We start from the raw sequence: 17695 nt of genomic DNA on the forward strand, positions 1-17695 counted from the left end.
CAACAATTCAATTATCGACGCCTCTGCGTCCGCATCGGCCGCTCCGCGCGTCCGTTGGATCCATACGAAATACTCGTCTCGTACGTCGTACATCGGCGCTGTATCTGCTGTTAGCTGCGCTCGCCGAGCGTTTTATCCGTTTCATCGTCGGGGTGCGCGTCAACTCAACCGACCGACCTACCGACCGGCCGACAACAGAACGACCGAGCGACCGTTGAATCCGCCGATCCGCCGACCGTCTGGCATGCGTCCTTCTCCGTCTATCGCGCCGCCCGGAGCGAGAGCGAGGCGTTCGTCTCGCCGCACCTCATCGCTCTTCTCTCCATACTATAGATTCCTATGAAATACGCGCGGCGCGGCGCGGCCGCCCGGCCGCTCGATGAGACACAGACATAGGAGCCACGGTCGGCGCGAACGATCGAGTCAGTGAGACGCGGTCCGTTCGACGCTGAAGAACGTTTGTGCGCCGCTCGGAGGAAAATCATATAAATAATATAAATAGACACTTGTGTCAATTATACCGCTTGTGTCGATTGTATCTTACTGCGGCGGTTCGATAAATTGATTCGTTGAAATTAGCGCGAAAGCGTTTGCCGTTCGTTGGGAGTAGTTGCATGCTGACGACGCGTTCACGCTAAAGGAGAGGTACGTATGGACGTGACGCGACGCGCGATACTGAGAAACACGTCATCGTAATAATGATCAGACGACATTTTTGTATTTATAAAATCGAGTCATGTTTGTAGAAAAAATGCCGGCATAAAATAAATTAATTGCTTTATAATGATTTAATTGCTTTATCGTAATGAGTCAAATTGTGGCAACGGGTGCCAATATAGAATATTTTTATACGAAACGTCCCGGAGACGTTTTTACATTTATATAAAATACGCATTTTTTTAAGAATAGCGCAAACATAACAACGTGCCTTGAGGCAAATTACTGGAACTTTCCGTACCGAAAATTAAAATTTTTAAAATAGCTTTAAAATTTTTCGAATACTTTGAAAAAATAGATTTTTGAGAATTTTGAAATTTTTGAAAAAAATGTCATTTTTGAATAATTTGATTTTTTTATATTTCGAGATTTTTTGAAAATTTGGAACTTTGGGTATCAGAACGCGTAAGCGCCGCGTCGCAGGCTAACAGACGACCATTGATACGGAACACATCTAAATTTAAACAAAATTTATATTTATTATTAAAATCTCTATAAAATATCTGATAATTTGATGTGCGTATGGCTAATGAACATTTTTGACCGCCAGATGGCATTTTTTTTACTTTTTTTACTAGTTCTCCGAAACCGCTAGACCTGCCTTTATGAAAATTTGATCAATTCTTGTCAATACAAGTTTTTTGAATTATTAAAATCGGACGCTCCGTTCTCTTAAAAACTGAGTTACCATTTTTGTCACATTTTGTCCCGCATCTTCGAAACGGCTGCATCTGCCATTGCCAAAAACTAATCAGCACGTCTCCTTATCAATAGGAATAGAATCATTCAAATCGGTTGATCCGTGTTCCCGAAATCGTCGATGAAAATTTGTATCCGCACACACATACATATACGCGCACACACATACATACATACATACGCACCAACATACATCCATTTTTTCTAAGGTATGCCAAAATATTCAGAAAACTTAACAGAACGTAAAATTAAAACTTTACAGAACGTAAAATTATATAGAATTTTTCATTTTCGATTTTTTTGCAATTATAGTACTTACCCTAGGAGAAATTAAAAAAATAGATTTTTGAAAATTTCGATTTTTTTTTAAAAAAAATGTCTTTTTAGAATAAATTGATTGTTTATAATTTCTTGATTTTTTGAAAATTTTGATCATTTTTCCAAAGTATTCGTAAACGCGATGCGAAGCTATTTTAGAGATTATTATCAGAGCGCGTAAGCGCCGCGTCGCAGACTAACGGATAAACTTATTAAATTTTGCACTTATTATTAAAATCTCTATAAAATATCTGATAACTTGATGTGCTATGTCTAATGATCATTTTTGACCGCCAAATGGCATTTTTTTACTTTTTTTATTGGATCTCCGCAACCCCTAGACCTGCCTTCCTAAAAATTTTATCAGTTAATCAATAAAATATTTTTGAATCATTCAAATCGGACGCTCCGTTCTCTCAAAAATTGAATTACTATTTTTGGCACTTTTTGCCCCGTGTCTTCGAAGCGGCTGGACTGCCTTGGCCAAAAACTAATCAGCACGTCTCCTCATCAATAAGAATCGAATCGTTTCTGAAATATTCAAATCGGTTGACTCGTGTCCTCGAAATCACACACAAGCACACACACACATGCATACATCCATTTTTCTAAGGTATGCCAAAATTATCAGAAACTTTTGAAACGTAAAGATATATAAAAATTTTCATTTTGATTGCGTTTACTTAACTTAACCAACGCGAAATTAATAAATATATACAAACACACACACACATACATTCATTTTTTCTAAGGATGCTATAATGCGATTACTATAACTTACCCTAACGAAAGTTAAAAAAAAAAAACGATTTTGCACTTAAAAATTTTTTTGAGTCTCACAAACCAACAGTTTGAATTCTATCCAAAAATGAAAATTTAAATAATAAATGTTTTACATAATAAATCATTATAAATTTTTTTTGTTATCCAAAGGATTGTTTTACGTGCTCATTGCACCGAAATGCATGAGCTTGTCTTTAGCACCATCAATACGAATCAAATGTTTATTACCAAAAACGATCCTAACACACATACGACCATTATATTCCTAAAAATGCATATAAAAATGATCAGAAGGATTAAAACCACGAAAAACAGATATATTCCCTGGTTAATAACTTTCTTGTCTTTTTCCTCCAGAAATGTTCGACACCGAAGGCTTCATTCGCGAAATCGAGCAACACCCAGCAATTTGGCGCCAATATTCTGGCGACAATCGTGAGACAAAAATCTGCGAATGGCAACAAGTCGCCAGATCGATGTACCCAGAATGGAACGACTGGTCACCACTTCGCCAAAACGAAGCAGGTAATAAAAAAATACAATTTCTTCAAATTTAAATTAATTTATCCTGTCCAAATTAATACCCAACATCGGTTACCAAAATCCCTATATTCCGATATAATTATAGTTAATCTTGTAGTCTAATCAGCACATGTCAAAGGTAATTGCGGTAATCCAATTAAGGTAAGGATAATAGGATATTAATCTTTGGAAACATGATTGTATCGACGACGATATCCAATCGATTGTTATTAATAGACAGAGGGCTAGTGAAAGATTTACATCATTTTGCATCAAAAATTTGTCATCATTTACCCTAACATAAGGCTTGTATTGCAAAAATTCTAGGCCAAGAAGTTGAGTGTTTTCTGCTGCCCTTTTTCTAGTATACCGAGTTGTTGTAGAATTTTTTGATGTTAGACAAAATTGTAGATTATTTAATTTTGTACAAATTTTCCATATGTACTAGTTATATCCCATAAAAAGTTTAAAAGTTATAACTAATTTGAGTTACGATCAATTGCTTTAATAACTGCAAGTGTAAGTAAAAAAATGTTAAATGTATTTTCTGGAACAATTTAAGGGTCGATAGAGTTGTTGTAGGGTTTTTTGATGTTAGACAAAATTGTAGATTATTTAATTTTGTACAAATTTGCCATATGTACTATTTATATCCTATAAAAAGTTTAAAAGTTATAAATATTTTAAGTTACGATCAATTGCTCTAATAACTGCAAGTGTAAGTAAAAACAATTGTAAGTGTATTTTCTGGAACAATTTAAGAGTCGATAGAGTTGTTTTAGGGTTTTTTGATGTTAGACAATGTTGTAGATTATTTAATTTTATACAAATTTGCCTAATGTACTGTTTACATCCTATGAAAAATTTAAAAGTAACAAATAATTTAAAAATTCAAAAGTTATACGATTTGCAGTAAATAAATCCATAAATAACGTTCAAGAATTGCCCATATTTATTGTTCAATTTCAAATGCGATTTTAAAGTATACCGAGTTGCTGTAGAGCGTCATAATATTAGAATAAATTATAGATTAATCAATTTTACACAAATTTGCCAAATATTTTGTTTATATAAATCGAACCGTTCAAGTGACATGTACTTGCAAGAAATTTCATAAACATGTGACATGTACTTGCATATTTACTTTATATTTCCATTTTCTAACACAATTTATGGGTATACCGAGTTGCTGTAGGGCTTTATAATGTTAGAAAATATTGTAGATTATTTAATTTTCAACAAATTCGTCATATACATCATTCATATCAAAAATACGGTTTAGGAGAAAAATAAATTAAACAAATGCACCAACGAGTTGTCATTAGTAATGACTCATTACCATTACATTGTTATGTTATAGCACGTTCTGATGAAAAATCTACTTTAATTATAATTTTTAGGTATACCGAGTTGTTGTAGAGCATTATAATATTAGAATAAATTATAGATTAATCAATTTTACACAAATTTGCCGAATATTTTGTTTATATAAATCGAACCGTTCAAAAGTTACAAGAGATTAATGACTGACATAAATTACTTGTTTTTTCTAATGCCTGATTAATTTTTCTATTTTTAATTTTAATTAATTTATTCTATTTTTAATTAATTTTTTTAATTTTTCATTTTCAAATGCAATTTTAAAGTACACCGAGTTGCTGTAGAGCATTATGATGTTAGAAAATATTATAAACAATTCAATTTTATATATATTTGCAGAATATTTTATTTATTTTGGACAAATAGTTTAAATTTTTTCATTTCAATTTGCAGAATATTTTATTTATTTTGGACGTGGTAAATACTAAATAAATGTCCTAGAATGTAACGAAGCATTGAAGTTGGCTCATTGAGCGTTCTGATTAATAGTGCATTTTTAATTACGATTTTAAAGTATACCGAGTTGCTGTAGAGCTTTATGATGTTAGAAAATATTATAATAAACAATTCAATTTTATATATATTTGCAGAATATTTTATTTATTTTGTATCAATGAGTATGTAAATATTTCATTTACAATTCATTTTTGTTCTCGTTTCGCATCATAGCAGATGCTCCTTGAATTATTATCCGTTCGTTCCCTTTCATTGAAAATAAAACCGGTAATATTTTTCGGGATTTTTATATTCTTTTGTTAAAAGAATATATTATTATCCTTGAACGTCGGCGGTTCGAGTTTATAACAATGCACGACTTTCTTAAAGGACACCTGGAAGGTATTATGTTATTATTTTTGGCGAAGTAAATGACGTAATAGTAAAGCACAAATAGGTATATAATATTTGACAATATCATAAAGCCCTAAAGCGACTTTAAAATCGCAATTAAAAATATAATTATTCTGGCCGCGCGATGCATTTTATTCCGGGATATTTATACATTATAAATCTCGTAGCTATTAAACTAATTGTCTAATATAATTAAAATATTTGGTGAATATGTACAAAATTAAATAATTTATAATATTTTTTCGGTATACTTTGAAATCACATTTGAAATTGAACAATGAGTATGGGCAATTCTTGAACATTATAAGGTTATTTATGGATTTATTTACTGCAAATCGTGTAACTTTTAAACCGTTCATCTGAAACATATGAAATATTCGACTAAAATATACAAAATTAAATAAACTTCAATGTCTTCGAACATCATAAAGCTTTACGGCAACTCGGTATACTTTAAAATTGTATTCGAAAATCAGTTACATCTATATATGCGAGACAAGTGATTTATGTTTATGAAATCTCTTGTAACTTTTTAACGGTTTGATTTATATAAATAGTATATTTGGTGAATTTGTACAAAATTAAATAATTTATAATATTTTCTAACATCACAATATTCTACAGCAACTCAGTGTACTTTAAAATCGCATTTGAAATTGAACAATGAATATAGACAATTCTTGATCGTTATTAATGAATATATTTTCTACAAATCGTGTAACTTTTAAACCGTTCATCTAAAATATATGAAATATTTGGGTAAAATATACAAAATTAAGTAAACTGCAATATTTTCTAAGATAACAGCACTCTACAGCAACTCGGTATACTTTAAAATCACACTTGAATATGGAAATCAATATGAACTCCTTATATTTAATTCTTGTATCGTTTGAAATTTGCTCGATTAAATTAATCAACATGTGTTTTTTTTAATCAACAAAGACCCTACAGCAACTCTGTATACTCTAAAATTACCTCCTAAATATAATTTGAACCAAGAATAAAATTAATAATCAGATTTTTTTTATTCCCATATGTCTTTAGAAAAATATTGAGAGATTAAATTAAATTTGTTTTACTAGAAGAATTTGTTTTACTAGAGAAATTAAATTTATTATTTTATTGTTTGTTTTTTTCTTTAGGAAGAGAATTGCAGAAAAAGTGGAAAAACATCAAAGACAACTTCACAAAAGCCTTGAAAGACCAAAAGGCCCAAAGGGACAGCAGTGGGAATGTCAAAAAACGTCGAAAATATATTTATTTCGATCTACTGGCCTTTCTTCTAACAACCGACGTCAAAAAGTAAGTGAAATAAAAAACCCAGGAAGAAAAATTATTTTCATAGAATTTAATTACATATTTTGTAGTATGTCTTTAATTAAAACACTCTAGAGCAACTTTGTGTACTCTAAACTTGCAAAATAGATACTTTTGCAGACATACTTTTAAATTTATATAGACTATGAAGAATGACATATTTCATTATGTCGATGCGCTTCAGTATAACTCGTATAACTTTTAAACCGTTGCTTTAATATTATTGATGTATATGAAAAAATTGTGTAAAATTAAATTATCAACAATATTGTCTAATAATTTTTTAATTTAATTATAATCGATCTTTTATCCTCAGGGAAAATAATGAAGAACCCGAAGAACCAGATGAGATACCCTGCGACGCCCTCATGGAAATGCCAGTAGAAACCCAATTAGACGAAAACGTTCAATTTTTAGACCCCCAGATGCCAATAATTCATCGAGAGGCCGATGAAATCTCCTACAACCAAAACCACAACCTGAACCGAAGGCGAAAACGTAGGGTCCCTTATAGGCCCTTGGAGGAACGCCTTATAAAACTTTTAGACAAGAAACAGGAGGACACTGTTAAGAGTTCTGAGGACCTTTTGGACGAGGATAAGGCTTTCTTTGTTTCGCTTTTACCAAGTGTTAAGAGGCTGAGTGATGAACAGAGGATGGATTTCAGGTAGATGATAAAAGTTTGAACAAATCTCTCATATACATCATTCATATCCAACGAATGGTTCAAAAGTTATGCAATATGCACCTAAGCGAGTCACCAATATGGACTCCTGGCGTATAGTTTATTTTGAAGTTTCAGTTGCATTTATAAGTTTACCGAGTTGCTGTAGGATGTCATGATATTAGACAACATTGTTGATAATTTAATTTTGAACAAATTTCCCATATACATCATTCATATTAAACTAATTGTTTAAAAGTTATGCAATATGCACCAAAGCGTGACATCAATATAGACTCCTAGCATAGAGTTTATTTTGAATATTCAGTTGCATTTATAAGTATACCGAGTTGCTGTAGGGTGTTATGATATTAGACAACATTGTTGATAATTTAATTTTGCACAAATTTTCCATATACATCATTAATATTAAACTAATTGTTTAAAAGTTATGCAATATGCACCAAAGCGTGTCACCAATATGGGCTCCTAGCATATAGTTTATTTTGAAGTTTCAGTTGCATTTATAAGTACACCGAGTTGCTGTAGGGTATCATAATATTAGACAAGTTTGAAGATAATTTAATTTAGCACAAATCTCTCATATACATCATTAATATTAAACAAATTGTTTGAAAGTTATGCAATAGGCACCAAAGCGTGTCACCAATATGGATTTCTAACGTAGAGTTTATTTCAAAGTTTCAGTTGCATTTATAAGTATACCGAGTTGCTGTAGGGTGTTATGATATTAGACAACATTGTTGATAATTTAATTTTGCACAAATCTTTCATATACACTATTAATATTAAACTAATTGTTTAAAAGTTATGCAATATGCACCAGAGCGAGTCACCAATATGGATTCTTTGCGTAGAGTTTATTTTGAAGTCTCAGTTGCATTTATAAGTATACCGAGTTGCTGTAGGGTATCATAATATTAGACAATATTGTTGATAATTTAATTTTACATAAATTTCTCATATACACCATTGATATTAAACGAATGGTTCAAAAGTTATACAAGATATTCTAAAGGAAGTCATAATAAATTTCTTTACGCGTAGCACTAGAGTGAATCATTATAAAAAATTTATTCTTCACGTGAAGAGTAAAAATAAGTTTCAACTTTTAGTTCCATTTATGAGTATACCGAGTTGCTGTAGGGTGTTATGACATTAGACAACATTGTATATAACGTAATTTTGCACAAATCTTTCATATACACCATTAATATTAAACTAATTGTTTAAAAGTTATGCAATATGCACCAAAGCGTGTCACCAATATGGACTCCTAGCATATAGTTTATTTTGAAGTTTCAGTTGCATTTATAAGTACACCGAGTTGCTGTAGGGTTCCATAATATTAGACAACATTGTAGATAATTTAATTTTGCACAAATTTCCCATATACATCATTCATATCCAACGAATTGTTTAAAAGTTATGCAATATGCACCAAAGCGTGTCACCAATATGGACTCCTAGCATATAGTTTATTTTGAAGTCTCAGTTGCATTTATAAGTATACCGAGTTGCTGTAGGGTATCATAATATTAGGCAAGTTTGAAGATAATTTAATTTAGCACAAATCTCTCATATACATCATTAATATTAATCGAATGGTTTGAAAGTTATGCAATATGCACCAGAGCGAGTCACCAATATGGACTCCTGGCGTATAGTTTATTTTGAAGTTTCAGTTGCATTTATAAGTATACCGAGTTGCTGTAGAGTGTTATGATATTAGACAACATTTTAGATAATTTAATTTTGCACAAATTTCTCATATACATCATTAATATCAAACAAATTGTTTAAAAGTTATGTAATATGTACCAAAGCGTGTCATCATATAGATTCCTAGCGTAGAGTTTACTTCAAAGTTTCAGTTGCATTTATAAGTATACCGAGTTGCTGTAGGGTGTTATGACATTAGACAACATTGTATATAACGTAATTTTGCACAAATCTTTCATATACACCATTAATATTAAACGAATGGTTTTAAAGTTATACAATATGAACCAAAGCGAGACACCAATATGGATCCCTTGCATAGAGTTATTTTGAATTTTCAGTTGAATTTATAAGTATACCGAGTTGCTGTAGGGTATCATAATATTAGACAAAATTGTTGATAATTTAATTTTACACAAATCTTTCATATACACCATTGATATTAAACAAATTGTTTAAAAGTTATACAAGATACACCTAAGCGAGTCATCATTATGGATTCCTAGCGTAGAGTTTATTTTGAAGTTTCAGTTGCATTTGTAAGAATACCGAGTTGCTGTAGGGTTATATAATATTAGACAGCATTGTTGATAATTTAGTTTTGCACAAATCTCTCATATACATCATAAATATTAAACAAATGGTTTGGAAGTTATATGAGATGTACTAAAGCGCATCGACATAATGGAATTCTCCTTTAGTCTATATCAGTTTAAAAGTATGCCTAGAAAAAAATCTATTTTGCGATTTTAGAGTATACAAAGTTGCTCTAGAGTCTTATCATCAAAACAATTCTACAATGTTTAATTTCAAACAACTTTATCTAACACAACAATCACACTAATCGAATAGTTTAAGATTTACAAACGATACAATAATGCACTCAATTTGCAATACAATGCACTCGATTTAAATTCCTGTGTTCGATAACGATTTTTAAGTACACCGAGTTGCTGTAGGGCTTTAGTGTGTTAAAAAATATTATAGTATATTAAATTTTGAACAAATTCACCGAATATTTCATCAAAATCAGAAGAACGGCTCAAAAGTTACGAAAGATTTAATAAATAAAAGCACTATGGTAAAAATGGTATGTGGGAAATTGTTTTAAAGGGATCGTATTTACGACAATAAAGGTAGATCCATTTTTCTGGTATAAAATCAAAATTTCTCAAAAATATTATTACATTAATAATCCTAAAATTGCAAAACAATTTAAAACTATGTTTAATTTTAAAATTGGTTTATCCATTCTATGTAGAAAAAATATTTGTGATCTTAGACGACTTGCAGAGTCTTGTTTCATCCAACTATATTCTACTTGTATTAATAAAAGCAGTGTTTGTCTCTAACGATGACTCAAATCTACTGTCGAAACGTATAAATATACACTTCATAATAAATTCAATTCAATGATTGATCAATATTAAATTTCTATTTTTTTCTATTTTCAGATTGGACGTCCTAAATTGTCTAAAACGTCTCCACTACCAAAAACCACACGAAATGCATATTAAAGATAGTGGTTCCAGTAGTAGAAAAAGGGGTTCCCATTCCAACAGGAATCAGGAACCTTCAAGTTCCAACAATCATGCCAAAACTGGCGAAGATTATTCGTGAAAAAGGTAGCCTCGAACCAAAAAAAGTAAAAAATCGGTTTAAACATTGTATATAAATATTAGTAGCATAATAATAATTTTTATGATTTTAAATAAATTATTTTTATAGGTTTTAATAAATATGATTGAGACCAAATCTGATTGTTAAATAGCATAATGATCTCATTTATCACGTCACTAAATGTTTCCTTAATAATTGTAAGTTTTTAATTGTAAGGAGTAATTTTATATACAATTGTATGTATGTAATTTTACAAAAATATTAACAATTTTCTAATGTAACAAACAAATTTATTTCCTGCATAATTATTATAGATTTTTAATTGTTAGAAATAATTTTATATGTATGTGTGTATGTATATTATTATATATACGAGGTCTGTTCAAAAAGTACCCGGAATTTTCGTTTTTTTCAAAAAAATATTTATTTATTCGTCTACATTAATGTGGTCCCCTTCAAAGTAGTCCCCCCCAGATATAATACACTTATGCCAGCGTTTTTTCCAATTTTCGAAGCACCCTTGATATTCACTTTTTGATATGTCCTTGAGCACTCTCAGCGATTTTCTTCAATCGAGGAAAACCGCCGTCCTTTCATGGGTCTCTTCAACTTTGGGAATAGGAAAAAGTCACACGGAGCCATATCTGGTGAATATGGAGGTTGGGGCATGACTACGGTATTGTTTTTGGCCAAAAAATTACGAACAAGCAACGACGAGTGAGCAGGTGCGTTATCGTGGTGCAACAGCCATGAATTGTTAATGAATTGATATGCCAACTTCATCAGCAACTTCTCTAATTGTGATTCGGCGATCATTCATAACCATTTTTTCCACTTCTTTCACATTTTTCATCGTTTGTTGACGTGCTGGGTCGACCGGAGCGTTCGTCATCTTCAACGTCTTCGCGGCCATCTTGGAAACGCTTATACCACTCGTAAACACTTGTTTTTTTCATAGCAGACTCACCATAGGCTTTTTGTAACATTTCACACACTTTGTTACACTTTATTTCATTTTTTACGCAAAATTTAATACAAATTCTTTGACTTTTCAATTCTTCCATTGTAAAAATCGCCGAGCTCAGAAAAACACGTCGAACTTAGCGACTACCACAGACAAAGTAAACAGTGAATATAGCTGAAAATTTCATCATACTTTAGGGGCATGTATACCAACACAATAAAAAAAAATTTTTGACAATCAGACACTCCAGACCCGCGAAATTTAAAAATTCCGGGTACTTTTTGAACACACCTCGTATATGTATGTATATATGTATACATGTATGTATGTATGTATGAATTTTAAAAAATATTAATAATTTTTTAATGCAACGAACAAATTGATTTCCTTCATAATTGTAAGTTTTCATTGTAAGAAATAATGTTTAATGTATGTATGTGTATTTGTATGTATGTATACATGTATATATACATGTATTAAGTATGTATGTGTGTATGTATGAATTAAAAGAAACATTTTTCTTTTTTTAAAAAGATATTTGACAAGAATAAGAGTTTGATAAGAGGATCTGTAAAGGCTAAATTGAAATTAAAATGTTAATAAAATGTATTATTAATGTTTATACTTAAAAATGTATATAAGGACAATTGTTTATATTTTTAAGATGTAAATGACTCGATGAATAAACTGTATTTTATGTCAGAAAAACGTTTTTCAATACATATAATAACATTTTTATAAATTCAAATAAATTTTAAAATAGTAATTTTAATAATTACTATTTTAAAATTTAATTACAAGAATTATTTCCAATTAAATTCAATTACAAATTGTTATTATATTTAGTATAAATTGCATTGAAATTTATTTTAGTTATTGAAAGTAGATTTATTTTATTTAGCTATTTATTAAACAATGAAGAAAATCGTAAAATATAAGTAATTAATATTTACTTATATTCCACTTATAATCGTTATAATTTGTTATAATTATTATAATATTTAAGAAAAGTTGGATAAACAACTTTAATTAAAAAACAAATGTAGTTATTGTTGCAACTTGCAAGAGTATGTTATAATTAGTATTGTAACTAAAATTCTATAAAGTAAAATACTAATACTGAATGCAATTGAAAATATTAAAGAAAGTGCAAATATTATGAAGAAAATGTATAGAAAATGAAACTACAAACAAATCTACTTTCTACAATGTAATCATAAATAAAAAATATTCAAGTAAATCATCCTATTAAACGTAATTGAACATCATCGGTCAAAAACATTTGACATTTGACGTATTAGCCACCGTCCATTGTTTTATTCAAATTACGCTTCTACAAACATTTTCAAATTAAAAATGTAAAGTTTGTACGCGATTTTGAAATAATATCTCACCTTTCCGACAACCTACTGATTAGTACGAATTTTTCAATACTAAGACTGGCCAAATCGGTTTAGCTGTTTTCGAGTTTTACCGAATCATTTTATCGGGAGCTCCATTTTTATATAGAAGAAGATTATAACGATTTGTATTTTTGTTAATCTCACTTCAATATTTATAACAAAATATAACGATTTCTTAATTTCTTAATCTTCCTTCAATATATATAACAATTTGTATTTTTGTTACTCTTGCTTCAATCATTATAACAATTAATATTGTTATTATCTCTATAATTACGACAATTAGTATTACATTTACACTCATACCATTAAATATGTTTTTTGCTACAGTATTGATATTTCCATGCATTTTTTTAAAAGTTTTTTCATATTTTTTTCATTTTTTACATGTTTTTGTTTATTTTTTTATATTATTCATTTTTTCAAATAAAAAATAATAAAATACATTTTTTTCCAAAAAAGTTAATTTCCTTGCAGTTTTTAATATTTTTTGCTCATTTTTTTATTTTGTTACATATTCTCATTCTCATTTATTTTTTCATACATTTCTTTAAAAAAATGAGAAACAATTACATACATTTTATTAATTAGACATTTTTATACATTTTTTATATAATTTTCACGCTTTTTTTGTATTTTCACATGTTTGTTAAATTGTGTAGATTTTTACATTTTTTTTAAGATAGAACCCCTTATTTTTTTATTTTTTAAAATTCAAAAACGTTATTAAACAGAGAGCAAGTGCTATTAGAAACTCAAAATACCAATTTTTTTGAAATGTTAACATGAAAATGTACTTTATATTAATTTATAATTATATACTCATTGGTATTTATAAAATATTTTCTAGGATATATTATTTTTTATTTGTGTTATTTAAATTCAGAACCTAAATTTGGTATCGATCAAATGGACCTTTTGTCGAATAACATTTTTCCAGTTATATTTTCCCAGAATTTATCGCAGAATAGATAGTAATATATGAAGGTCCGGGGTTAAAAAGGTCCACCACGAATGTGTCAAAAACCAGTAAAGTTAAGCATTGTTTAACAACAATATTTGAAAGTAGAGGGAAAAAGATGTATAGCCAGCTACAAACTTGATTTGAAAACGATAATCTTTGAAATGGGGGAGATAAACGGTATGCTTTGGAAATCCATAATTAAAGTATTTTCTTCCGTTGGTAGTTTTAGCATTAGTTAAAAATGTAATTATTTTGTAAAATACCTTTAAAATTAAAATAACACATTAAACTTGTTTGCTAAGTTACTCCGCCTATAGGGTAAAAAGATCTAGATAACAAATTTTTGAAAGACATCAAAAAAGCACATTTCTACAATGATGAAGTAGCTGGCAGTTTTACTGAACGTAGTCAGATAATTGTTCGTTTGAAATGTGTTATTTGTGATATGATTGGTTTGCTTTTCATAATATAGTTTATATATGCTCAAAGTCAAATTGAACCTTTGTGCCTCGCCCTGCTCTACTCTATACTTTTTATTAAATTTACTTCAATTCATCGAATGTTACTTGAAACTTTTCAAAAAGCAGGTTAAAGAAGAAATACCTAATTCATTTTCTATCTCTCCTCGCAGAAATTTGAAAATTTTGTATTAGCTCAGTAGTATTATTTACAATTATACACAAAATCCTGAATCAAAAAAGAATCTGACAAACTTGAAACGTAATCAATATGTTGAAAGACCAAAAATGACTTGGATTGGATTATACCATGTTTTCTATAGAAAGTGTATAAAACTTCCAGTTTGATTGTATTGACGAGATATAGTCAAACTAATGGGATTTATTGTTTTGATAATACCTCATTGTATATAGCATTCAAACAACACATCCTATTCCTTATACACTTGGAAGTATTAATATTTTTGATTCTCTAGAAATTGTTTAAAAAATACCTTACTTAGCAAAACAACGTTTGCCGGTTCAGCTAGTTATTTATAATTTTATCACACCACTTTTATTATTACTACTGGTCACCAATATTTATTACCATCAGATCATCGGAGTGCGGTCGTCGTTGCAATTGACCGAAAACCGAGCGGATTGGAATCACAAAAGATTCATATCCCGAACTCATCATCTGGTAACAGTGGATCAGTAATGACCCTACTGATGACAAATTTACCGGTATACAAGTGGTATTCTATATACTAGCATTAGTGGTATTGCAGAACGTTTGTTCGAACTGTGGGAGCGATGTGGCGTTATCTTGTAACGGAATGGGGGACTAGACTTACGTGATGCGGTAGAGGAGATTAAATATACTGGGATTTGTAAGTTGAAATCTTTTTTATAATTATATTATATTATATTATATATATATATACATATATAGTAAATGGGAAATACGAGCAATACAACACTCAGATTTTCAACACACACTTTTTGGTAATTACAGACGTTTCGAGACCCCGGTATGCCTCATCTTCAGTGTAATTTCAAAAACAGTTATTTATATACTACACATTCTTTGATATTTGATTATATAAATGATATTTGATATTTCTGATTATATAAAATTATTATGTAATGATAAAATTATTATGAAAGTTCAAAAATACGTTTTTGATGAATTAATACAATTTTAGGAAAATTGTCAAAAATTCTAAAAATGTGCAAAAATTATAGAAAAAGTATTTCAAAACGTACAAAAAACATTTGAATTTCAAATGAAAACGTAAAGATTTTAAAAAGCTATAAAAACAGCTAATAAAAAAATATTTTTAGAAAATATTTCTGTTAATTCAATTTAAAAGAAAAAATATAGAAAAAGCTGTGAAATCGATAATATTTATGTAAAAGTTCAAAAATACTTCACAGTATTTTTAATAAATAGTAAAATTTCAGTAAAATAGTAAAAAAGTGCAAAAATGCGAAAAGATGTGCGAAAATTATAGAAAAAGTATTTAAAAACGTACAAAAAACACTTAAATTTCAAATGAATGTGTAAAATATTTAGAAAGCTATAAAAATAGCTTAATAAGCTATATAAAAGCATAATAAAAATGTCAAAGAATATGGAAAAATAAAATAAATTGCTATTATAAAACAATGTTAAAACTTATGAAATATTATAAACATTCTTAATAATTTGTTAAATACAAACAGAAATGTACAAAAATTGTAAAAGAAATATATAGAAATATCTAATTTTTCTAAATATTTATGTAAATGTTTTCAATTTAATTAAAAATAAATTATAAAAATGGGAAAAATAAATACAAACACGTGGAAATGTGTAAAAATTTTAAAAAATATGGATAGTTATATAATTGAGTCTTTTTTTATAAAATGTGTTTAAATGTTTTTCTATTTTCTTAAAAGTGACTAATAAAAAATAAAAAATTAATGCAATTGAAAATATTAAAGAATGCGCATATATTATAAAGAAAATGTATCGAAAGGTCTCTTTTTTAGGGAAAAAAAATTATAAATGTTTCTATTCTATCCTAACAAAAAATCGTAAAAATATAAAAAAATTATATAAATATGTAAAAATAGGAAAAAAAATGCGCTAAAATTATATGAAAAATGTATAGAAATGTCCAATTAAAAAAAATTGGAATGTAATTGTTTCTCTTTTTTTTAAAAAAAAGAAATGAAAAAAATAAAAATATGCAACGAAATAAAAAGAAATGTGTAAAAAACATAAAAAATGCATTTTTTTCAAAAAAACAATGTATGTAATTATATCGCCTGTTGTTTAAAAAAAAGGTAATATAAAAAATAAACAAAAACATGTAACAAAATGAAAAAATGTGCAAAAATTATAAAAAATATGCATATTTATATAGTAGTGTCTTTTAAAAAAAAAAATGTGTTTGAGTGTGTGAGAAATAAATGCAATTGAAAATATTAAAAAATGTGCAAATATTATAAAAGTCTATTTAAAAAAAGATGTAAATATTTCCATCTTAACAAAGTAAAATTGTAAAAATCTAAAAAAAATAATACGAACATTTAAATATAGGAAAAGGTGCGCTAAACTTATATAAAAATATATAGAAATGTCTAATTTAAATAAAATATATGTAATTGTTTCTCTTCTTTTAGAAAAAAAGTAATAGAAAAAATAAAAATATGTAACGAATTAAAAAAAATGTGCAAAAAACAAAAAAATGCATTTTTTTTAAAAAAAATAATGTAATATATATAAAAAAATTATATATGTAAATTATATATGTAAAATATATAAAAAAACAAGAACTTGTAAGAAAATGAAAAATGTGCAAAGAATATTAAAAAAATGCATAGAAATGTTTAATTCAAAAAAATGTAATGCAAATGTAAATGCAAATGTTTCTAATTTTTTTTAAAAAAATATGAAATAAGAAAATATAAAAAAATTATATAAATGTTTTTTAAAACATAAATTTAAAGAACTAAATATTTGAGTTTGATGGTAAATAATGAATTAAAATACAGAAATATTTATAAGTTTTATGTTAAAAACTCAAAAATCAAACAAGAGCAAATAATTTTAAATGAAATAAACTACCATATTAAATATATTAAATGTCAAATAAAATTCTATAATTAACATTTTAATTTCAAAATTGATAAAAAAAACAGATTACTATTTATTGTTATTTTTTATATTTATATTTTTTTCAAGTTGTATGCATATGTATAAAAAAACCAAATGTGACTGAATATTTCAAAAATATGTATACATGTTTTAATTTATTTAAA

General features: G+C 28.2%; 1 protein-coding gene across 1 annotated transcript; it reads left to right on the forward strand.

Annotated features, from left to right (window-relative positions):
* The first annotated feature begins 539 nt into the window (after positions 1 to 539).
* On the forward strand, positions 540 to 10615 carry LOC113389707. Its single transcript, XM_026626722.1, has 5 exons — positions 540 to 645; positions 2875 to 3042; positions 6414 to 6573; positions 6905 to 7255; positions 10450 to 10615. Exons 2-5 carry the CDS (start codon positions 2877 to 2879, stop codon positions 10613 to 10615), a joined length of 843 nt encoding a protein of 280 aa, XP_026482507.1. The 5' UTR covers positions 540 to 645; positions 2875 to 2876.
* Positions 10616 to 17695: the final 7080 nt, after the last annotated feature.

This window comes from Ctenocephalides felis, unplaced genomic scaffold, assembly GCF_003426905.1.
Source record: "Ctenocephalides felis isolate EL2017-DRISC unplaced genomic scaffold, ASM342690v1 CF-g0.4_SCAFFOLD_03573, whole genome shotgun sequence".
Taxonomy (NCBI): domain Eukaryota; kingdom Metazoa; phylum Arthropoda; class Insecta; order Siphonaptera; family Pulicidae; genus Ctenocephalides; species Ctenocephalides felis.